Raw genomic sequence first — 23812 nt, forward strand, 5'->3', positions numbered from 1 at the left:
CAACCAGGATGGTTGGTCACCCTGTCGTGGTCTGAGAGGGGCCAAATTCTCTGCATCACCACCCTGGCTCGGCCGGAGCAGTTTGGGCTGGCCTCTACTGTGGCCTCTAATGAGCCAGTGGAACCTCTCATGCCGTTCCTCTCTCCTGGCACACACACCTAATCCACAGGTAGTTTGTGGGTAGAAAGAACCTTCCTCTCCTTACCCCAATCTCAAGGCAGTCAACAGGGGCTCTGAGGCCTGGGGCTTGTCTGTGAGGTTGGGATGAAGGAAGAGAATGGGTGGGGTAGGACTTCTTCTAGAACAATCTTCACACTATACAAGGACTCTGAGGCCTGGAGAAGAGCCTTGCCCCAGGAGGGAGACTTTGTTGTTGGCTATTTGTGGTATCCCCTTTGCTCTTGTTAAGGGCCCCGCATGTGCCTGAGAGAAAGCCAGGCATAGTCCCACAGTGATTGGCTCAGCTTTGACCATGTGACCAAATTGATCCAATCAGAATGAAGACCTGGATTTTTATTTTTCAACTGGGGAGATCTAGAACAGGAAACAAACAAAAACCTACCAGTGTGTGCTTGACCAAGACAGGGAGACAGCAAGTGCACAGAAGTTTGTAGCTATTTATTGCACTGAAAACACCAAGAATAAAACAGACACCCCTATTTTACCCTCCTCCCCCCCAATAGCAGAAAGTTTGAGCAGTGGTCATTCAATTTCACAGCCACATATTTTTAAAAAAGAAAAGAAAGAAAAAACTGAAACAAAACCCCAAACAAATAGTAACAAAGAAACCAGCATGGGGAGTCTGGCAAACACATTCCCCTAGTGTCTCCTCTTGAAGGGAGACAGGAGGCCATGGTCAGGGGTAGTGCCCCAGGGGGCATGAACCCAGGAGAATACTTTCCTGTAAACGTGTTTGCATGCTGAAGCCCAGGTCTTGTCTTAGGTCTGGAGTTTTTTGCATCTACAGGATGTTTTGAAGGAGCACAGACTTTGACTGTCTGGGGGGGGTGGGTGGGATTTGGGCCGCTTTGTCTGCCAGTCTCGCCTGCCTGCTGCCTCAGGATCGCGTTGCTGCCCTGTGGTCCACATTGGCTGGCTGCCCACCCGAAGGCATGGCCTTGGTTGGCAGTGGGGCTATCGCACCCTGGGGTCGGGCCCTGCTTCCACTTCCTTGGCACTTAGAGAAGGACACAGTGGGCAGGGGGTGTGTCAGCAAATGAAAGGCAGGATGTTGGTATCTTCCAGCTCAGTTTCCTCTGGTGGGAAACCGAGGGCCAGCGTGGGGAAAGGACTTGCCTGGGAATCCTAATAACCCCCAAACCATGGCTCTGACCTCCACAGTGCGCTGCTGATAAACAGTTGACAGGCACCAAAGAGGGCAATGAGGGGCAGACAGGGGAGCGAAGGGGACTGACCTGTCAAGCCCAGAATGGAACAGAAGTTTAGCCAGCGACTAACCCTGTCAGTTCTCACAGGCGTATTGGGCTTCACTTCACCATCCCACGTGATTCCCCATCAGCCCTGCAACATAGGCTGGGCAGGAATATTTCACCCCTTTAACTGATGGGGAAACCAAGGCTGAAAAAGTGACTAGACTTGGCCTTGGTAATTGCAGCATCCCCTGAAAAGCCACACCCTCACCTTTGGCTTTCGGGGCAGCTGTGGGAGCTGGCAGCTCACAAGGGAGGCAAGTGGCTTCACTGCTGGCATGCTAGGATCACTGGGCCTTACTGGAAAGTTCACCCCTGGGCCTCGGCAGCAGGGTCTCTGCCAAGGATAGAGGCCAGTGATCGACCAGTTTGGAGACCAGGAGGCCGGGGCAGCCTCTTACTTGGCCTGTAGACCAGGTCTGCCTGCCTCACCTGTCCCCGGGGCAGCAGCGGTTGAGAAAGAGCCCAGCAGACAGCTCACAATGGGGGAAAACTCAGAAAGGTCTGGGTCAAACACCTGTATCAGTCCTGCTCCACCCACCATCCAGGACTCCCCAGAGAGGGTTCAGGGGAATCAGTGCCTCCTCCAAATCCCTGGGGATGTGGCTCTTCCTCCCCTAAAATCCTCCAGAGGGGACAGTATCTCATGCTGGCAAAACACGGCCACACAGAGGCCAAAAGCACAGAGAGGCAGCAACATAATTCCGAGTCGGACACTGAGAATACAACCTCTATTTTTTTTTTTTTGTCCAAAATATGTAGATTGGTTTTGCTGAGTGTTTTTTCTTCGTTTCTTTGTTTTTTTCAACATACTTACTGCATATAAAGTCATGCAAAGAAAACAGTGCAGACAGTAGATCGTAGTGGACGTGCCAAGGCATTCCACATCAGTCAATCCCAGGGAAGAGGGCCAGAAAAAGGAAAAGAAAGAGGGAAAGAGCGATGCTGACCCACGGCTGCAGGACGAGGCATGGAGAGTACATATTCCAGTGCTCTGCTTGGACCAGCAGACACCGAGGGTGTGGACGATGAAGACACATGCTCATGAACCACCCCCAGAGATGGGTGGGGGTTGCTGGGGGTGGCACACAAATGGGGTGAGATTCTGGGCAACGTGGTGGTAAGGACACTGGTTGGGGAGGCAAACAAAGAAAGTCCAGTATTTCCATCCCGACAACCTCCCCCTACCTCTGCCCCAATTTACTTCTTCTTATCAGCACTAACATCTGATTCAGTCCGGAAAGGAACCTTGGGACCAAAATGGCAGAGGACCTTCCTGCTGGGACTGAGTCCACCTCAGCCCTGGGTAACCACAGGTGACTAAGTTCATCTCAGAGATGGTGTTAAAAAAAAAAAAAAAGACCTAGAACAGAGAAAAACTACCCTTCACCCCTCTTCCCACCTCGTTTCCCAACCCAACCCTCTTCACAATAATTGAGAGGTCTAGTTATTACATAAATATCCATTAACGCAAAATCCATTTACGAAACACACAGAAGTTTGGCTATAAAAAGGCATGCGGTCCAAGTAGAAGTGATACCTAAACGTTGCTTTCTTTTGCCCCCCAAAAGCAATCAGATTCTCTCCCTCAGATATGACGAAGCTGGAATTCTCCGGGCCTGATGGAAGGGTGGAATGAGTGGTTAGTGTTAGAGGTAAACATCAGAGAAGGAAGAAGGAAAAGAGTGGGGGCACCCTGAGAGGCTCTCGCTCCCCACACGGAGGGAGAAGGGTCAGGCGGAGACCTGGAGAGCAGGACAGGACAGGAGGAGAGTTAGGGAGGCAGTCTGAGGCAGGAGACTCCTGGCGTCTGCTCCTCTCTCTCTCTCTCCTGCAGCAGAGGTTGGCTCAGGGGGTTGGGGGTTCATCTTCCCTTCCTAGGGGGACCCCCAGAAGAGGCGAGATCAGGGAGAGTGATGGGCGATGCCACATTCCTTCCGACTCTGCCCCTTCTTCTCCCCAACCCCTGGTGAACACAGAGCTGGACATTCTGGCCGACAGCCAAGGCAAGCCAGGCCAATGACAGCCAGGTGGGGGGTCCTCGGGGCCGGCACCCAGGGCACCCAGGGCTGAGGAAGCCCTGCCCTGGCAGAGGACAGAGAGGGACAGGTAGCAGCAGGCGGGGAGATGTGGTCATTTGCTCTGAAGACATGATGACTTTTGTGAACAAGCAGGCTTTCTTGATGCAGGTATGAAGGTAATAGTGGTGGTGTAGTGGGGTGACTGATGGGGGGAATTCCAGCAAAATCCAAGTGGGAGAACCAGCAGCCACATTCCACGGATGAAGAGGAGATCTCCGCGGAACAGTGCCCCCAGCCTGGACCTTCAACTGTAAGACACGGTATGTGTGGTGGGTAATGGGGGTGCTGTGGAGAGCACCCTGGTTTCCTTGGGCAACCACCCCACCCCCCCTCCTTAGATGGAGCTCAATTTGTTGCCTGTGGGACCCGCCGAGCCCCAACCCCATGGCCTTCCAGCAGCCAGGTTCCCCAAGGTGTCCCGCTTCCAGACCAACACCACCCCATTCCTTTAGATTGTCCTAAGGACAGATGGCAGGAAGGAGGGGCTCTTACTGGGGCAGGACGGAGGGCGCCCCAGATCTGTGAAAGTGGACGATCTGCCATTTGCCGTCCCGGCGGTGCCAGACACGGGTCTCCTCCGACTGGGCCGTGCGGGGGATGCCGCCGGCGTCCAGGTACTGTGTGATGCGGATGTAGGCGATGCAGGCTGACTCGTCACCCATCAGGTGGATGTGGGGGTTCAGAATGGTGGTGTGCACGGGTTTGCTGTTCCGGGACCACACTGCAAGCGGGGACGGGAGGGGGCCGAGGAGATGCAAATGGGGGGCCTCCCGCCTCACTTCCCCAACTCCCAGCGACCCTCCCAGTAGAGACCTCTCTGCCTGCCTCATTTCCGTGTCTCTGTAACATGGTTTGGTTACCTGGGAGTCAAGGCAGAACTTCTAGATGACTAGATCATATCCCAGCTTAGATACGATGGATTTCAGACACGCCAAATTCTTCAAGCACAGGGGAATGGAATTTTAGAATCACAGTGTCACAGACACACAAAAATATAGGACTAAGATGATTATAGAATCAGATGACTTTAGACCAGAATCGCAAACCCAGATCCCTATAGAGGCCAGGCAAGAACATAAATGAGGGGCTGAGCTGGCTATAAAATGGTAAATGGCAACTGGCCCTTTGCCTCTGGGTCAGGGAGGCAATAGGGAGTGGTGGAGACTATGGTAAATAGCACACTGTGTCCTGTCTCCACCTGGTGGTTGCTATGTGAGTTAGTGGGACCATGCTGTCACATCTGATTTTTTTCAAAGGAATCTAGAAATCTGGATTTCTACCGTGTTTCCCCGAAAATAAGACCTAGCCGGACAATCAACTCTAATGTGTCTTTTGGAGCAAACATTAATTATATTATATTATATCATATTATATTATATTACATTACATTATGTTATATTATATTATAAAGACCCGGTCTTATATTACAGTAAAATAAGACTGGGTCTTATATTAACTTTTGCTCCAAAAGAGGCATTAGAGCTGATTGTCCGGCTAGGTCTTATTTTCAGGGAAACATGGTATGTGGAAATGCCTCTTTCTTCATTATTGGCATCTAATTCAAATTTAAAACAACATGCAGGCCACATGAAACATATGGGCAGTACACATATTGCCTGGGGGCCCCTCACTTGCATTCTCTACTCTCAACATGTAGAATTATGCCAACTTGGAAAATATTAAAACAGTAGAATCTTAGAATGTTGGACGGTAAGGATGGTACTGGTGGTCCTGGGGTGAGGTCATGGCACTTTCCAAAGTTAGGGAGAGATGCACAGCAGTAGTAATCTTGACAGAACTGGTAAAAGTAAAGGAAATCAGCTCTCTATGTGAAATATTAGACACACCATTATTGTTATTATTATTATTATTAGTAGTAGTAGTAATTATTTTGGTTCTAGGAACTCCTACGTTTTCAGCAAGATGGAAAACCAAAGCACAGAAAGACGATGAGCCAGGGAGGGGCTGGACAGGGGTGAGCAGAAGCTTGTGCTCCAGAGCAACCCTTATGCATTCCCTACAAACGTAGTCCAAACACCACAGAGAGTCATCCATTCCATCCTTAGAGATGCCAATTCAAGAATCTGGATTAAAAATCCCCGTCCCGGCCCCACCCTTTGATTCTGGTGCTCAGCCAGGTTTGGGAACCACTGATTTCCTGAAAAAATCTAAAATGTCTTTTTCCCCCCAGGACTACAGAGAGCTTCCAACAGTCTCCACCCGCTAGTATCATAATTACACTCCACCCAGCCTTTGGATCAAGGACTCAAAATCACTGAGTCTTAGATATGTAGACAAATGGACTTTTACAATTCCGGGCTCTCAGAGGGAAGGTAGGGCTTTTGTGATATAGGCTTGGGAGTTACCTCAGGGGTCTGAGGTCACCCAGTGGGCCTCCTACACAATGCAAGGAGGCCTCAGTAAGCATCCTCGACAGCGTCTGGGGCTGGAGGCACTCAAGACTGTCTAATTTAACACAGCCATTTAGCAGATCTGGAAACTGAGATCCAGAGAGGCAATCTGACTTGTCCCGAGCTGGGCCAGTTTCTGAAAGAAATGCAGTAGAACCTAAAAGAAGTCATTCTTCTGGTGGGACTCAATTAGGACGATCCACCACAATCCCAGAAGGGACAGAGTTTAGCATTATTGAGGGCACTGAGCCTTCCTGTTGTTGGTGACAGCTGGGGTCCTGAGGGGCATTTGTAAAGAAAACACTATCCTAAGGCGGTGTCTCTCGAACAGACTGTAGGCTTCCAACATCCACCTTCGTGGATGGCATGGGAGAAAGGGCCAGGTCCTCCAGCAGGAAGAAGCAGGCAAGAGGGTGGGACTTGGCTCAGAGCGGCAGTTACTCTGGGTCTTACTCTTGGGGGTCCTTTGATGTGACTAGATGTTCTTGCCTTGAGTCCAGGGGGCTGTGCTGCCTGGAGGCAGGCTAAGGGCTAGCTCTGCCTTCTCTCTGTTCTTTTCCAATTTGCCATCCCTGAGCCTTTAGCGCCGGCTCAGCCCAGTCTCTGCTCTGTGAAGACACACTAGGGAACCAGCGCCCCCAGAGGACAGACCGGTAGGGAGATGGCACAGTGACCAGACAGGGAGCTCTAGGGTGATGGGGACGGTTGGGTTCCAGCCACTTCTCTTCACATGAGGATTCAACCTCCATTGCTAGCCTTGGAGAATCAGAGTTTGATTTATCAAGGAAAAATGTAACTTCCTTCTTTCCAGCTTTTTGGGGGTGCTCTTGATCCCCTGTACTCTATAAGATTCAGTCAGATTGGGTACAGACAGGCGAGCAGTGTCCAGCTGGCGGCTACTAATGGGCACATGAAGGGGACAGCAAGAGAAAGGGAAGGGTGCTGAGTGACTCAGGACTGGGGTCTGCCACCAACTTTCTGGAGTTCTTTGGACAAATCACTTCTCTTCTATGGGCCTCAGTTTCCCTTTCTGTGTGATGAAAAATTGGACTAGATCCTACTTCAGTCACCTAAATACCACCTTTATTTTAGCCATCTACAAATGCCACCTGTACTTACTTCATTCATTGACGTATTTCCTTAAATCGATTCACTTTATTAATGGATATAAATTTATTTAAAAAGAGCTTTCTAGCACAATCATTAATGAACAACCAGAATCACAGGATAACATTTTAATAGTAAGTCCAGTAAAAATGAAATAAACTTATGTAATCTTAGCTCCATAGTCTTGCCTGCAAGGGATCTGAGCCTGAGACTGCCCTATGTTTGATGAAGAGGTCAATTAGAAAGTGTTAAGAAGTATTCGAGACAGACTAGCACCCGACTGAGCCTTTCCCCTTGATGCAACCAGACATATTGAAAGTGAATTTAGAAAGAGACCAACTTTCTCACTGTGCGAACCCATGTGGTTTTGAGCGGTGCTCACATGCTTCGGAAATCATTTAGTGTAACTTTAGTGGCACATGCCTTCGCTTTGGGGGGCCCTGGACATGCCACCTTTGGGTCCTGAGCTGATGATCCTAAGCTGTGTGTGCTTTGGTTCATCCCTGTCTGACCCCAGGCCAAGGTGAGTCATGGACACAGGCAGAAGCGCCTTAGGTCACGCCTAGTCTCAGCCCCTGACAGTCCCTGGTTGCAAAGCTGCCGGGTCTCTCCTGCAGAGGAGCGGCCCAGAAAGGACAGACATGCAGACAGAGACCTAGACAAACAGGCAAGGCACAGCAGTGTGAGCTCGGGGCCTCTCCACTTCCCCAGACTGCTTGCCAACAGAGGGCACTTGCATAACAACCCACCAGCTGGGCAGCTGGGGTGGTCCCAGGTGTCAAGATCAGTGTAACTTGGGGATGTGCCCTGCTGGGAAGCCTCCTTCGTCTATACAACCAGAATAACCCTGCCTGCGTCACGGGCAAGAGAGGGCTGCGGGGGTTCATCATGCTTATCCCAGGTTGCCATCCTCAGCCACAGGGGGACAGCTGGCAGTCAGACAGGCCAGGATTAGGAGAGGGAACCCGGACGGAACCAAGCCCTGTCCACGCAGGATCTTGTTCTTCGCTGGCTCCTGAGCTGCCCCGGGGCCCTGCCTGTCACCCTGCTGTGCCATCTGGCAGGACACAGAATGAGAGCAGACAACAGGCACCCCAGACAGAAGGAATTGCTCACGGTTTTCAAAATAGAATCGATGAAAGTCCAGGCCCTCGACCAGGTTCCCCAGAGCCTCGGGTTCAAAGGCCGTCATCCCGGGATCACACATCTTCCTGGGGGGAGGAAGTCAAAGGAAACGGGGGCTGGAGTGGCATCTCGGAGCCACCATCTCATTCAGGGGCCTGGACCTGAGGAGGCTGAGCCTGTGAAATCAAAGTGATTGCACCCACCTCATAGGATCAATGAGGTCGGTGGATGGTCAAGGCCTTGCAAACTGTGCAGTGTGGGGTGTCGCTGACTGGTGGGTGCCACTTAGAACTGGGAAGCCTGGGTTCAGGTCCTGGCTCTGCCATTTACCCAGAAGGAGGCTTAACCTCTCCAAGCAAGAGCACTATGTGGTGTGCAGAGTTGTGCACTGCACTAGGTGCCAGTGGGACAATTCAGCCTGGATGCTACTCTCCAAATTGCATCCCATCCCCGCCTCACCTCTCGCCCAGGGCAGCAGATCCACAGTGGTCTTTTCCTAATTTGTCTTCCTAGGTAGGGGACCCTTTCCTTCATGTTATAGTGACCTCTGCTCACCAAGCAGGTATGTCTCTGGAGGGGGTGCATTTTGCTACTTTAAACAAAGGTGCCCTATTGTTAACAGCAGCCCTCACTGTGAGCCTCAGTTTCCTCGTCTGTAAATGAGGAAAATCGAATTCCATAAAGCAATGCCTGGGAGGAAGGCACAGGGCGTGTCCTGGGAGGGCATCAGCTGTGTCTTTTCAGCACGGTGCTCCCTTCTAGGTCTCAGTCTTCCCACAGATCCTGACAGCCAGGTGAGGAAAGGGAAAATCTGTCTCCCCCACCCCCAGTTCTCTAGGATCTTTTGCGGCACAACAGGGACCCCCATGACAATAACGATGAAGCCAGAGATAGGAAGTGTCCCAGGACAAGCAAAGATCCCAACCTGGGGAGGAGCTGGAGACCCTGGAGGAGGGTGTCAGGCCCAACATTTTCTGAACTGGACATCATGGTGAGGGCAGGGTACTCTGTCCCTCTTCTGCCCTGACTGTCCTGTCAGTGTGACTGAGCCCAAACAACTCGCTTCTCTACTCAGGATCTCAGATTCTCCAGGTGGATTAGCCAGGGGCTGGAGAGCTGTGCTTAGACCAGGACCCTTCCAGGGGCAGAATTCTCCCAGGCCGAGGGTATGAGGTCTGAGCATCAGGGAGACTGAGCACTCCCGCTGGGGAAACCCCTCTCCAGGAGGTGTCTGGGTGTCGCTACCTCCAAAGGGACTTGGAGACCATCTGTTCCAACTCAACTGTACATGTAGGAAACCAAGGCTCATGAGACAAAGGGGCTTCTCCAGGGTTACACAGGGCCAGACTCGGGGCACCCCAGGCCCCAGAGGTCATGGCAAGGGGTCAGAACCTAGGGTAGGCCACAGGTGCCAGAGGAAGTGACATCATGGGGAGGTCCCCAGAAATGGTACTGTGAGGCTTGGAGTCCACAGGAGCCACCTCTCTTTTCCTCCTTCCCTGGCCGTGTCCTACCCGGGCCGTTCTCAGGCTCTCCTATGGCTCACTTAAGTCTTTCTAGGGATGGCTGCAAAACCCGCTTAACGGCACATTTCCATGCTTCTATGCAACACCCAGTGCACACGTGCAGACACACATGTGCACACCCCCTGTGCACACAGTCACAAACGTGCACGTGTGGACAAGTGCATGCACACACACATACGTGCGGCCTCAGTCTCACACCTACACCTTCCAAGGTCCCTGTTCCTTCAGAGATAACTGGTAGATTTCTGGGACTTTGCCCCCCACTGCAGCTGAAACCCTCCCACAGTGGCCTGCCAAGCTTTTGGGAGACTAATTTCAGCTCCTAGGCCCAGAAGAAACCAAGTTCGGGCTGCCCAAGTTGCCAGTGCCAGCCAGGTTGTTCCCATCTCACCTGAGCTCAACAGGCAAAGGTCATTCTGTCTTAGTTGGCGGGTTTTGTCCACCAAAAAGCATATGTGGGGTCTCCAGGCCCAGGCCTTGTCAGCCCTGGCTGAGAAATTGAGGCCTAGGCCCAGAATCCTCCATCTCCCTGGAGCCTGCTGAGGGCAGTCTGAGGGTCTGCTTCTGGACCAGACCGGGAAGGGTGTGGGTGACCACCAGGGGGAGCTCCAGCTCAGCCTTTGCACGCAGCCACTCTTCCCACGACTGGCCCAGGTGTGTAGGGATGTCTCATACCACCTGTTTCATTTTACGTCGTTTTTGTGCACCTGCCTTATTCCCCAGAGGATTTAAGCGTCCATTATGAGGTCCTTTTGCTCCCTTTCCCCCCGCCGCCCCCCAGCTCACTGGAGGTACACATCCTATGGATTCCTTCCCACTCCTGCCCAGCTGAGCTCAGAGGTCTGAGGAGGTCCAGGGTGAGGACGTAGGCCCAGGTGGTAAGACTGAGGAGGGGCCTGCCTCCCTCCCCTCCTTCCCAGCTCATCCCCTGAGGAGGCCCATGATGCAGTGGAAACCACCCCCTCTTTCTTTGGGGAAACAAAGGAGTCTTGTTGGAGTCCCTCCTGGGTCATGAGATCTGAGGAGCAGGGGGAGAAGCGGGACTGAGAAATATAGAAGTTTTGTGAACAGAAAGCTTAATAAAAGCATAAAGTCTGAATGTAGAGCAGAAATATGAATTCATTCTGATTCACAGCACATGCAGAGTGAGTGACGGAGAGTCAGAGACGAGGACCCCCAAAGTTAGCCATCAGACCCCCCGAACAACAATCCAGGCAGGACATGCAGGATGGGCCCAGCCGACTCACGTGTAGGACTCAAAATCTCCATTGCTTATGGCTTCAATCAGCTGCTCTGTCACTTTTATAATTTCCTGTTTCCGCACTGCAGGGCAGGAAAGGACACAGAAATAGTAGAATCGTGACAGTAATGAAGCACCAGCTACCATTTCCTGAGTCCTCCTCATGTGCCAGACCCTGTCCTGGGACCTGAGGTCCTCATATAGTTTCAGTTATCCTCAAAGTGTCCCTTGCTGGTAGGTACCATTACTCCCATTTTACAGAGGAAGGAACCAAGGCCCAGAAAGGTAAGAAAGGTATGAAAGTTCCCTCAATTACAAAGGATAGAGCCAAAGGCTTCTGGCAGCCTTTGCCTCCAGAAGAATGGATGGTGGGCATTCTGACTACACATGATTTGAAACCAGGTCTTAACTCCCAAATATGCTTCCCTGACACCTCCTGAACCAAAACAAGGTCAACTATGGCCATTGTCACTAGTAGCCATGAACCAGGGCTTCCCCCCATGCCCCAAACTGGGGCTGCAATTCCTTAGGTCTGGAGGAGCTTTTTGCTCAATTTGGGTGCCTATAGAAATCAGGCATTGAGCCTTCCAGAACTTTCTAGGCATAATGAATCCCCATTGCTGAGACCTGGCCTCCCCTGCCACCACTGAAACACCACAAACTTCTATCTTTCAGGAACACTGTTAGATGACACTTTTCTTATGAGATGTGTGATATTCTGAGCCCCCGTTTCCCCATCTGTAAAATGGGGACACCATCACCTCTCATTCATTCAGTGCCAAACATACGGAAAGAACCCAGGCTTTTAGTACCAGACAGGCTTCTCTAAATTCCAGCCCAGGTCCTTAAAAGCTGTGCAACTGGGGGCCACAAAGTTGTTTCACAGTCTGTCAGATGACATGATAGTGCCCCTCCCAGGGTGGGATGAAATGATGTGCACAAAGCACTTGGAACAAAGCCTGGCACACAGTAGGTACACATGTAAGTGCCATGTCCTATATCCTCTCACATAGTCGCCATATCTGCTCCTCAGAAACACCCTGGGACGTGGACAGGGCCAGTTTCCCATACGTGACATCCGAGGAGACTGAGCTTCAGTGATGAAGGAATTTGAAGCCAGGTGTCCTGGCTTCCAACAGGCCAGCCCTGCTAGAAGCCTCACTTGGTTTCCCAAGGGGAAGGCCCTCCTGACCTCCTCCCCCAGGCGCAAGCTTAGCTCCAAACCCGGTCAGCTCATTGGCCTATGGAGAAGCCTCAAGTGAGCTAGACGGACATTTCTCAGTCTGGGAACATGGAAGAGAGACCACACTTGGCTGAGGCCCTGTCCCTGCCTTTTCTTTATCACTGCCTGTGTCATCTCATACCAGGGAGCTCACCTCAGACCCAGAGGACACAGAATCACAGAACATCCAGGCTGGCAGAACCCCTGGAGACCAGGGACTCAACTTCCTTATCAAACTATTAGGGAAATGGAGGTGCGGTAAGGGGTCATGACTTGCCCAAGGACAGAGAACACGTAGGGTACAGAGTTTGGCTCCCAGCCCAGGGCCTTTTCCACAGGACTCGGGCACCCCAACAGGCTCTCTAACATATTAGACCCATATGCTTGTCTATTCCCCAACTCAAATACGAGCTCCATGGAGGGTGGGGCATGGCCCTTGGCCCATTGGATCCCTGGAGCCGGAACAGGCCTGCCCCGAAAGGCACTCATTATTGAATGAATGAGTGTGCCAGGCAGTGTGCTGTGTTCCCAGCCTCTGGAATCTTGGAGGCTCGCAGCACAACTTCATGTGGTTGTTACCACTTCCGTGTCACAGATGAGCAAACTGGCTGTGAGGGAAGTTTAATGGTCTGCACCAGTGCACCAACTGCCCAACCAACATTTGTAGCTCCAAAGCCCATCACACTCTCGCCCACACCACATGCCCCTCAGGGCAGGAGCCCCTGCCCAGCAGAGCTCTTGGGACATGGTGGGTGCTCAGCAAACATAGCAATTATCTTCGATGTCAATCACCACAGCGAATGATAAATTCTTTCTCTCTTGGGTCTGCTAAGAATCACCAGGGCTGGGAATGAGTCCATCTTAGACCATGCACTGTGCCAGTCACTCTGGGGCCTTGCCTGGGACCGAGTGAATGAATGAATGAATGAATGGCACCAAACCAGGGTCTGGTGGCTGCTGTCTTTGTCCTGTTGTCTGGAATTGCCCAAGTCACCTGATAGCCTCTGTCCCTAGGAGCCCAAAAGCCTGAGCTCCTAGTCAGCTTTGCCCTTCTTCATGGAAGCTGGAGACCGACGATAGGAAGAAACCCACCCCTGCCAGGAGACACCTCATTCTAGCCTCTCCCACATGGAATCAAAAGTGATGACACAGAGTGAGTCCATGTGCTCATGGATGGCCAGGGGACCTGTGCTACCTCCCTCTCTTCCTCTGCTTGCACTTTAAGAATTCTCCCAGCGTGATAGTCCATGAGCCTGTGCTTAATGTCCTGTCTCCTTGGGCTACTTCTCACTGCCATCTCAGAGAAGCCGGCACAGTGGTCCAGGGCGTGGATTCTATAGCCATTGTCTCTGAATTTGGATCCTGGCTCTGCTACTTAATAACTGTGTGACCTTGGGCAAGGGACTTGCCCATGCCTCAGTTTCCCCATGTGTATAATGGAGCTACTAATAGTGCTTACCTCGTAGGGTAGTTCTGAGGATTAAGTGAGTTAAGAATATATCAATAGAAATAGCTAATACCTATGTGATCCTCCCTAAGAACCACCTACTGTTCCAAGCCTTTTATATCAATCCATGTATGCAAATAACGATGCATTATGTAAAGCATTCAGAGCAGTGCCTGGCACTCCAGAAATGAGAGCTCTGATTCTTTAAGTCTGCAAGTCTTTGAATTGGAGGTTCTCCTGAGGACAACTTCTAAGCTCAGCGAGGGGAGCTTCCCAGCAGCCTAATATGTGACGGTTTGGTCTTCGTTGAAACTGGGGCTTGCAGCCTGCCACACCGTTGGACAGCTCTCACCACTGGTGCCGGCCTCATTCTTCTTTCAAGTTGAAATCTGTCCCCCTGAAAACCCCTGGTTATAGTTCTGGTCCCTTTCTGCCTTCTGGGGCCCGTGCCTGCTCCCCCAGAGTCTACGCCCTCTCCCTGACAATTCTCTTCTCAGGGCTGAAGGCCTCCAGGATGTGGTTTGCAGGATCTGACTCAAGCTGGCCATCTGCTCTCCAAGGGTCTTCGAGCTCTCTTGATGCTTCTCTGAGCATCAGCACACAATCCCAGGTGTGGCTTGGATATTATAGAATATCTGGTTTGGGGTGGCACTGTCTACCCCCTCCCCATTCTGGATACTATACCTCTATTAATACAGCCTGAGACATTGCCTAACTTGGCTGTGCCTCCAGCCCCTCAGGACACCAAATATGCTAATACTTGAAGCCTAGTGGGCAGGAAACTCCCTAGCTTCATTCTCTGGGACAAAAGATCTGGGAGTCTAGTGCTCCTTAAATCTGGAGAAATTCACTCTGGTTCTGGGCCCCTCAACAGTCCCGTTGCTGTGTGAGGGATTCATCCAGCAGCAGCTCAGTAGTAACCTGTGGCATTTCTCATTTTCCAGGTGTTCACCCAAACAGTCCAGGAGTGCTCCCCTACAGATAGGAAAGCTGAGGCCCCAGAGAGGTTAAGGCACTCTCTCGAGCGCACCCAAAATGCTGAGGCTGAGATGGGCCCAGCATTCCTGACTGATATTTCCCAGAATGTCACTGTTGAGATGCTGAGGCAGCTCTTTGGGTTGGAGGGAAAATTAATGTTTCATGGAGCTGACCGGGAGGAGCTACGGGAGTGGGGAGGAAGACTTGCAGAGCCCAGGGACGCTCAGAGGGCAAGAGGCCTGTGCATGAAGGCTGAGGCGCTCTGAAATATTAATGTCCCTTTCTTTGTTCAGGGGAAAATGTTCCCTGGAGGATGACATTTCTAATTAACTTTAATGTTAGGTCAGAATCCACCCCACCAGCTGCTCTTCTCACTTAGAAAGAAGACTTAACAAATTAACACCAGAAGATGGTTTTCTGGAAACTTTCTCTGGGGCCTGGAGAAGCTGAGGGAGGCCTAGGCCTCCTCTTTTTTTTGCCAAACACGGTGAAATGCTTCTGGCTGAGCCAGCGTCTCTCTTACATCAGATACGGCCTTTTACGCGTGGGGAAACTGAGGCAGGGAACGGGGTCCCAGTTCTGCCATTAATAACCCGGATGTGCCCTATGTCCTCACTGGGCCGCAGGTTTCCCTCCGTAAAAGGGGCCTAGGTGAACTCGAATTCAAGACTTCACAAGTTTTCCCATCCTGTTCTCTCCAAGGCAGAGAATTATGATTGTAAATGTGGGGCCTCAGGGATGCAGCCCAGAGCCGTCACCCCAGGTGGAAAATGTCTTTGGCAGCTCACATTTTACATTAATAGCGCATACAAATGTCGCATTCTCTTCCAAATATTTCTGTCTGTTTAATATATAAATATTTGCCTTAAAATAATCTTTGAGTAAGATTGATGTTCCAAAAATGTCATGTGGCTTCCTGTCAAGCACAAGCCCTAGTTGAAAACAAAATAAAGATTTATTAAACAATTACCATGTGCCAAGCACTGTATAAGCACTTTATACACAGCCTCGTATTTCATCTGCACAACAATCCTCTGAGGTTGGCACTATTGTCATCACCTCTTTACTGTTAAGGAAACTGAGGCTCAGAGAGGTTGAGTAAGTTGTCCAAGGTCACCCAGCAAATGGACCCCAGTGAAGAAGCACAGAACCAACTCACCTCCATGGTCCCTGCCTGCTCTGAGACCAGGATTATGAGGCTAAAACAAGTCGCCTTAAAATCCCAATCTTACTATTGGGACAGCGAGTCTCGAATATGGGGAATGTCTTAGAAAAGGCATGTCTCAGCCCAACACAGACCTATAGAATCAGAACTCACAGGGGCAGGGCCAGGAATGTAATTAGGAAATCATACTGGAGGGACTCAGAATGCTGATTTAACCCTCTCGGGTGGTCTTCAAGATCGTGTATTTTTAAAGGTTGTTACTAGTGCCATCATAGGAAACCGGTTTGTTCCAGGGCCAGGTTATGGTTATAGTGACCCTCCCCCAGCTGGGAATGACCAGAGAGGGACACGTATAGGGTGAGGCTCATCTTCCAGGGTATCCTGGCACAGTCAAGAGGCCGTCATGGTGTTTCGTGTGTCAAAACTGCCTTAAAGCCTAAATTGCAATTGTGCAAAACTATTTATTACATAATAAAATGATCTTTTCTCCACCATTGTATTCTTTTAGAGGCAAATTAAACTCCTGAAAAATGTCTACACTGGTACCGCTGTGATCTTTCCAGGTCATCGGTGTTCTTCTAGATTTCAGAGACCCCCAGGCAGCTCTGACACACGCCTGAGTGTGAGAACCGCTACGTTCCCTGATCCCCCTGTTCGAGGGGGACGAGGAGGGCCAGATGCAGGAAATCACTGACTCATCCAAGGATTTGGTGTCCCTTAAGCAGAAGTCAGCGCTCCATCGTCCCTCCCCCACGTTCCACACACACTTTCCAAACACCAAGACCTCCAGAGTGGTGGTTACCAGCCAGGCCCTGGAGCCACACTGCCTGGTTCAAACCCTGACTCCACCTTTACCAGGTATGGGACCTGGGGCCAACTGACTCCTCTCCTCTGTTTTCTGGGCTGTGGAATGGGGTTAATCACAGCACTGACCCCTAGGGTCAGTGAAGCTCAGGTCAATATAAAGCTCTTACAGTGTAGCACACATCAAGCATCCCATAAAAAGCAGCCATTATTCCTGTCACTGCCCTCATTGGTTCCTCTGTTACTATATGCTTACACTTATCTAGGGATTTGCACCCTTGTCCATCGGAGGCTTTTGAGGACCGTTAGCCACTAGCCACAGTCGCGCCTGCAGTTTAGGTTGCTCTTCCGCAGGGTTTCTCATACCCTACTCAACTGACCTCTCTGCATTTGTGCTTTTCCTTCCCTTATTATCATTACTTCATGTTTTAAAAAGCAACTCAGAAAAATTCAAAACCACTTTCAAAGGAAAATGTATACCACTGTGCTACATTTGTGACTTGAATATGTGAAATTATTTTTTCTAACACATGTAAATGCTTCACCCCTGCAATAAGAAAAGTCCATCAGTGTACCACTTGTGGGCTGAGTATCCCACATGGGGAAACTAAACTGTTCCCAGTCTGGAAGGAGCCAAAGTAATGCTCTTGCAGAGGAGCAGGAGACATGGTTGGCCCTGGGGCCCTTTCAGGGGGCCTGCCAGGAGGCCCGGGGACCCAGACGCTGAAGGCAAGACTACCCCTACCTTTGGTGTCTTCGTCCTCAATGGTGGTGTTGGTGCTCTCTGAAGATTCCTGCCAGAAAGAACATGGGAGGTGGTGAGGCCTGTCTGACCAGCAGGAAGAGATGCGTCCAGTGGGGGGCTGCCCCGGCTGCCTGACGCTGCGGCCCGGTTTCTGTAAGCCTCATGTGTTCTGCCATCCAGATGCTGCCCTGAAAACCCTGTCAGACTTCCAAGCCTAAGGAGGGGAAGGGCCCAGCTAAGCAGGTGGCTGGTGGCGGGGGTGGGGTGGAGTAGGGGTGGGTGTGGGAGAGGGGAGGGCGTGAATGAAGGGATGGATGCAAAGAGAACCCTGGCCTTTCTGGAAGGGCTGGAAGGGGTTCCTGAGCCCTGTCTGCTTGAGGGGGCAAAGAGGGAATGTGGAGGTGCAGAGAGGCACATGGTGGCCACAGAATGGGGAAGGGATACACACACTGGCAGGAGAGGAAGAAAGAGAAAGAGGGAGGCCCAGTATGAGAGAGGCTGGGCTTTTTAGGGGGAGAAAAACCATACAGCTGAGGGAGACAGCAATGCAATCAGAAGAAGAGGGACGTGGGCCACCATGTCACCACTGGAACCTTTAGACAGAGGCAGGGGCTGGTGGCTTCTCTGCCACCGGCAGTGCCTGCGTAGCCCTGCTCAAGAAGGGCTCTACGGCGCCCACTGCTTTGGCCTAACCAAGCCCCCCACCCTTCGCCGCAACTGACACAAACCAAGCCCTGAGATGAGGGCGGGGAGAAGCGAGAAACCAAGGGCTGGATGTGTGATGGAGTTCAGATCACCCTTCATACCCAAAGGAGCTCTCGGTCTACTGTCAGATCTGGGCCATGGAGCTGGAGGTGTCAACAGAAACACACCAACAACACGCACACACAACACACATGTTGTCACACGAGGCACACGTACCAAGCACGCCCTGAGCACCCTCTCCCCGCCCCGGGTTCCCGGTGCAGCCTGCAGGAGGGAGGCAGGAGCAAGGGTTCGAGGCCCAGCATTTACCGGCGTTTGGGAGACGGCAGACACTCACCATTAACTGAACGCTGGAACTGGACTTTCTTTTCTGGAAAAACAAGGAGAAGAGATGGGACAGGAAAAGACACAGCGTGAAAACGGCAGGGAGCAGAGGAACGAAGGACAGGGGAGGTTTGGAAGGAAGATGGGCCTCAGGATCAACCTCTGTGGTCCTTTGCAGGGCGAAGAGTCAGGGCACCAGCAACAGCTGACCTGGCAGGGCCAGTCCTTTCTCAGCTTGTAGTTCTGGGGCCTCGTGCACAGCTCCCTGGGTCTTACACTCCAACCACCAAACTCCAGGCAAAGGCTCCCTTGGACCAGGGTTCTTTCTACACCGAGCTCTGATGGGGGAAGCCAACCCTGGCTCTCAGTGCCAGTTGCCTAAAGCCTCCAGAACCCAAAGCTCTTAAAAGTCTAAAGGGCAATCCAGTCTTGGGATGAGGCCTAATCTTTCCTCTTAGACTCCACTGGCATCTCTGCTGAAAGGATCCCACTCTCTGGTTGCATGGCATAGTCACTGGGGAAACTTGTCAAAAATACACATAGCCAATCCCCTGCGTGGAGTTTGGTAACTCAGTCCGGGGTGGGGCCCGGGCATCTCCATTTGAAACGATAATTCCAGGAGATTTCAGAGCAGGGCCAGATGTGGGAAGCAGTCCTCCAAGTGGCCTTGGAAATCCTGCTTGTGTTCACAGCTACCTAGTGAACACTGGCCTATCAGTTCAGTCCCTTAGAGAAACTGAGGTACAGCCAGACACAGAGCAGAGCCCAGAATTTGAGTCCTTGATTCCTGCCATTCGGCCTCTTCTGGTTTTGGGGGATTTGTAGCTTCCCCTATATTACTGGCTGTGGAACCAAGGAAAGGAAGAGAAAGAGAGGACAAATGTAGATTGTCTTCTTCTCTCAGCTCTAGGCCAGGAGTCTTAAAGACTCACAGTCATAGAAGGTTGCGGGTCAAGACTGACACTTGCATTGCACAGATGAGAATCTGGAGCCGAGATGGGCGGTGATCTGCCCAAGATCTCTCAGTGCGTCACCAGCAGAGGCTAGAACCCCTGCATGCAGGCTCTCTCCCCTGTCTAGACCTCCAGGCACCCAGACTGACTACTCCTCAAAGGCTCATCCTTCCTGGATGCACTTACATCTGAGAGGTCAGGAGGCTGCGCCCCTTGCTGTACTGAAGGGGGAGCACAGAGGGATTTGAGACGCCCTCAGGATAGGTCTGCCAGGGGAAGCACTGGCTCTTCTCTGAGGGTCCTTGGGTCTAATTCTGGGCTTTCGGACTCCAAGATCCAGAAGCATCTGAGTGCCAGGAGCCTGCAATGCTGAGCTTTCCATCCAGGGCCTCTACAGACATGGCAGTTGTGGGTCACTGGGCATTTCCAGTGTAAATGCTCATGGCTCCTGCATCTGCCCCAGCTGGGCCAGACCTTATGACTTCCAAAGCCAGCAGCCTGCAGTCAGTCTTTCCTCTACCCAACTCTCCTCTCCTCTCCTCTCCTCTCCTCTCCTCTCCTCTCCTCTCCTCTCCTCTCCTCTCCTCTAAGTGTCAGCCTCACTCTTGGATGGAGCCAAGTCAGGCACAGAATGTGTGGGAGGGGACAGGCCCTCTCGGCTTGGCTGTCAGCAGAAACCTGAGGAGTGGCCTGGGGGCCAGGAGGTTCCAGGCAGGACACGAGGAGGGAACACAGAGCAGAGACTGTATCAGATTTGGACGTACAGTGACAGGATGGGACATGGGGGAGAGAGGTCACAACAGCACGGATGGGACACCAACAGGGGCAGTGAGTGGGATTGAGGGGTGGGAGCGGTCGGTCCCTCCTCATAGAAGTAGAGGCCTAGGGGTGGCTGGGAGGGGCGCATTGCTTCTTCATAATGGAAAGACTCAGTTTCCCTGCGTCACAAATGACGATGATGCTAATACCCTCACACTGACCAGCACGTTCGAATTTACTTTACAAGGGGCTTTCACTGAAAGTAGTCACCTCTTTCAGAACCACATGGAGAAAAGCATGGTTCTAAGGTTAGCAAGGATGGTAGTAATGGAGTATGTTCAAAATTAACCTGGAAAAGCCATTAAAAGCCCGTAAAGTACAGTATCATGTCCTATCTCCAACTCGAACCGGTCAGTTTTTTCCTCCAGCGTTGGAACCAATCACTTCTTCTTCCGTTAAGCCCCAGATGAAACCGGTGGTTTGTCTCTAAGGACCAAATAGTAAGAACAATCTGTATTTCCCCACTTTGGCTGAACATGTGTTGGTGAAAGGAGCACACGATGACTCCAGCAGGCCCCGCAAACAACTGCCATTCTCCCCTTGCACAGATGACAGAAGCCATGACCCAGGGCCCCAAGGGAGGAAGCAGTGGGGCCCAGGCGCAAACCCACAGCTTCTTGACGTGACGTCCAGTTTGTCTCTTAGTGAAAACATGAGCGGATCCTTGGAGTGACATATTGCAGACTGAGTGCCCCGAATCCTGGGCAAGGCCCCTGGGTGACTCTTGTCTTCCAGCTGGACTTCCCTTCCTCTACCACAAGGAAGGGAAGGAGGCTACTTACAGAGAGATGGTCAGGCCAGGAATAGCATTTGAGCCTCTGTTTATCCACACCCAGCCCACCCCGAGAAATCACTCGGGATCTGTCCTGTGCTGCAGGAAGGAGTGCTGCTTTCTTCAGCTGCACCCACCGGAAAGCCCTGTAGTGGCCAGCCAGAGCCCCACCATGCGATGCCCTTGCCCTGGGACAGTCTCTGCCTCTAGGCCTTGCCCGGAGAAGAGCCAGACTACGGCTTTGCCCCAAGACCCGGCCCGAGGGAGGCCCTGACCCTATATCCAGAGACTCTGAGTTAGCCCTTGCCAGGGCCACACTTGAGCACCACGCCGACCGGAACTGCCCCCTCCTCCACCGAGCTGGGCCACAGCCCACCAGCGCCTGTGGCCTCTGCCCCGTATCTCCCCAATACGGTTTCCCCCAGAGAACCCAGCACCCCAGTGTCTACACACTAGGGCCAGAGACAGCCTCAGCGGCTCCACACTGGGCCGCCCCCACATTGCACATCCCCACATTACCCTTTCAAATTGGGGAGGGGGTTGACTTACACGGAACCCAAAACAGCAAGCGAGGTAAAACTCAATTCTGACTTCCATTACAGGCTTTGGGACATGTGCATTAACTTTAGAAACTGAGTTGGCTTTAGATTTGTGGATTACCACATGTTTTCTTGAACAAACTTTGTTTTCAAGACAACTCTTACCCGAAAGTCCAATACGTAAAACAGAAGAGATAATACTGACCAGCACCTCATGAGCACGTGTCACACCCCTGTACCATGCTAAGCCCTCAGCACACATGAGTTTGGCTCATCGTCACCAACAGCCCTGTGAGGGGGGAACTCCTTTAACCCCCCCCCCCCCATTGCTTGAATGAAGAAACACAGGCTCAGGAGAGAGGGTTCAAATAGCCAGCCAAAGTCTGCAGCTACTAAGCCTGCCCAGGCTCTCTGGTTGAAGTGGGTGTGAGAAGAACAGAAGCTTTTCTGCTCGGACCCCACTTACTAATCCCGCCCCACCCCATCTGCTGCCAGAGGTGCCTCCTCAGAAGCTTTGGGTTCCAAGGAATTCACTTTGAAAACCACCGACTTCGGCTGATAACCAAATAATTATGTATTCCTCAAGCACCCAAGATGAGAAGGGAAAATGTAGATAGGGTTTTCTTGCCTTCTTTTTTTTTTTTTTTTTTGCTTGTCTGTTTTTAAAGCTGAAATTCTGGAAATTGTGGAGTCCACACCACTTCATGCCACCCATTGTACCTACGGGGAAACTCTAGCCAGCAGAGGGGAGGCCCAAATCCTGGCCTGGGACACCTATCCCAGACCCCCTCCCAGGTAACCCCCAACAGAGTAAAGCCAGTGGCCTGAGACTATAAATGCCACTACAAGCAAAGCCATGAAGCCACCAGCCCACCTGGGTGGCTGCGTTTGGACAGCATCCCACACCTTCCAGTGTCCTGGGCACAGCCCAGCCATGGGGCCCTGGCCAGGCAGGGCTCTGAGCTCAGAGAAAGGCAGGATCTCAAGAGAGGAGAACCCACAAGGCAAGCCAGTGGCAGGGAGAACAGGGCTGCAGAGAGTGGGGACCAGGCCCCAGAGAGCAGAGGGAGAAGAGAGAGGAGGGGAGGAGGGGTCAGGGGGGTGTAGAAGTAGCTCGGGCATCGGGCATGGGGGGGGACAGAGGGCAGGCCTGGGTCAGGAGGAGGAGGGGATGCTTGGCACTGAACTGGCAGGCCTTGGTAGGAAGGGGGTATCTCTGGACCCTAAAGCCAAATAATGGCTGCCCCTCCTCCACAGGCTTTGTGGGTTGGACTGGGGTGTACTTTGGGTCAGGAGCCCATTCTAGCCAGCCCATACTCGGGAAGGGGGAGGTCATCCCACATGATCGTCTCTGTCCCCTCCTTTCACCCTCTTGCTCACCAGTCCTCCAGCCCCGGAGAACCCCAGAAACCTCCTTTGGACCTGCCCCTTTTCTTGTGCCCACCCCAACCCCAGGCCACCTTCCTCTCCCACCCGGTTCAACCCTCCCCCTCCCCCCCTCCTCAGCCAATCCTGGCCATCAAAGCCCAGGTCTCTGGGTCTGGGGACGGCATGGCTGCAGGAGGGAGCACATCTGCCCAGACCACCACGAGCAAGGCCTGGGTCTTGCCCCGGCCCTGAAAGCCAGGCCCTGTTGGCAGACACGCTGCCGGCGGCAGGCCCTGGCAGGCTCCCGGGGGACTTACCTTCACACCATCGTTCTTCTTGTTTCCCCCACTCTTCCCTCCTACAGAGGAGAGAAAGTAGAGGGTTACCAACACCAGGCAGGGCACCAGGGCCCACAGGGCGAGGAAAAGCAGCATCCACGGTCCGCCGGCAGGCAGGGAGCTGGCTCAGCGATCTGGGGAGACCTCCTCCTCCTGCTCTTCCTCCCTCTTCTGGAGCACAGGCGTCCTGGTAGCCCACTAGGTGGTCCTGCGCTCCCCAAGTTCTCAGAGATCTCAAGTGTGACCCTCCGGCCCCATGGGTTGAGGGAGGTGTCCAGTGTGTCCCAGGACTGTGGGACTGCTGTTTCAGCCCGGGGATTCCCTCTGGATCCTGGTCACCACCCGTGCTGGTAGTGGCCAACCCAGAGGCCTGGCTGCCCGGCCCAGGGCTGGACTCTCCCTCCCCAACCCGGCCCGCTCTAATTTTAGCCCCATGCTGCTGTGGAGGTCATGTGTCAGCCCTGCCTACTCACTCTGGACAGCTGCGAGCTGAGTTTTGCCAGTGACAAGAAGCAGATGCCCCCCTCTGGGGCCCACCTACCCCTGCCGGAGCACCCATCCTCGGCAGCAGTCTCCCCACCCTCAAACTCTGGAGCCCCAGGCTGGGGCTGGCTGTGTTCCTGGTGGCCGGAAAAAGCAGAGCAACAGCTCTTGGGGAGGCCCCACCTCTGTCATTCCCCTCTCCCTCCCCCTCACCTCCTGGCCAGAGATCA

General features: G+C 52.4%; 1 protein-coding gene across 4 annotated transcripts in view; it reads right to left on the reverse strand.

Annotated features, from left to right (window-relative positions):
- Nucleotides 1-597: 597 nt before the first annotated feature.
- The window catches only part of CAMK2A (calcium/calmodulin dependent protein kinase II alpha), a 61563-nt gene continuing 38348 nt past the window's right edge, over nucleotides 598-23812 (reverse strand). The window contains exons 13-19 of one of the 4 annotated variants that reach the window (XM_033096227.1): nucleotides 23079-23119; nucleotides 18324-18356; nucleotides 17282-17330; nucleotides 10928-11003; nucleotides 8146-8240; nucleotides 4004-4232; nucleotides 598-3759 (exon numbers count right to left, since the gene is read on the reverse strand). In XM_033096227.1, the coding sequence (XP_032952118.1) occupies nucleotides 3756-3759; nucleotides 4004-4232; nucleotides 8146-8240; nucleotides 10928-11003; nucleotides 17282-17330; nucleotides 18324-18356; nucleotides 23079-23119 (527 nt within the window). In that variant the 3' untranslated portion in view covers nucleotides 598-3755. The remainder of the gene's footprint in view (nucleotides 3760-4003; nucleotides 4233-8145; nucleotides 8241-10927; nucleotides 11004-17281; nucleotides 17331-18323; nucleotides 18357-23078; nucleotides 23120-23812) is intronic. The other 3 variants (XM_033096228.1, XM_033096229.1, XM_033096231.1) reach the window with 3 other exon arrangements.

The sequence above is a fragment of the Rhinolophus ferrumequinum genome, chromosome 24 (assembly GCF_004115265.2).
Source record: "Rhinolophus ferrumequinum isolate MPI-CBG mRhiFer1 chromosome 24, mRhiFer1_v1.p, whole genome shotgun sequence".
In the NCBI taxonomy this organism is placed as follows: domain Eukaryota; kingdom Metazoa; phylum Chordata; class Mammalia; order Chiroptera; family Rhinolophidae; genus Rhinolophus; species Rhinolophus ferrumequinum.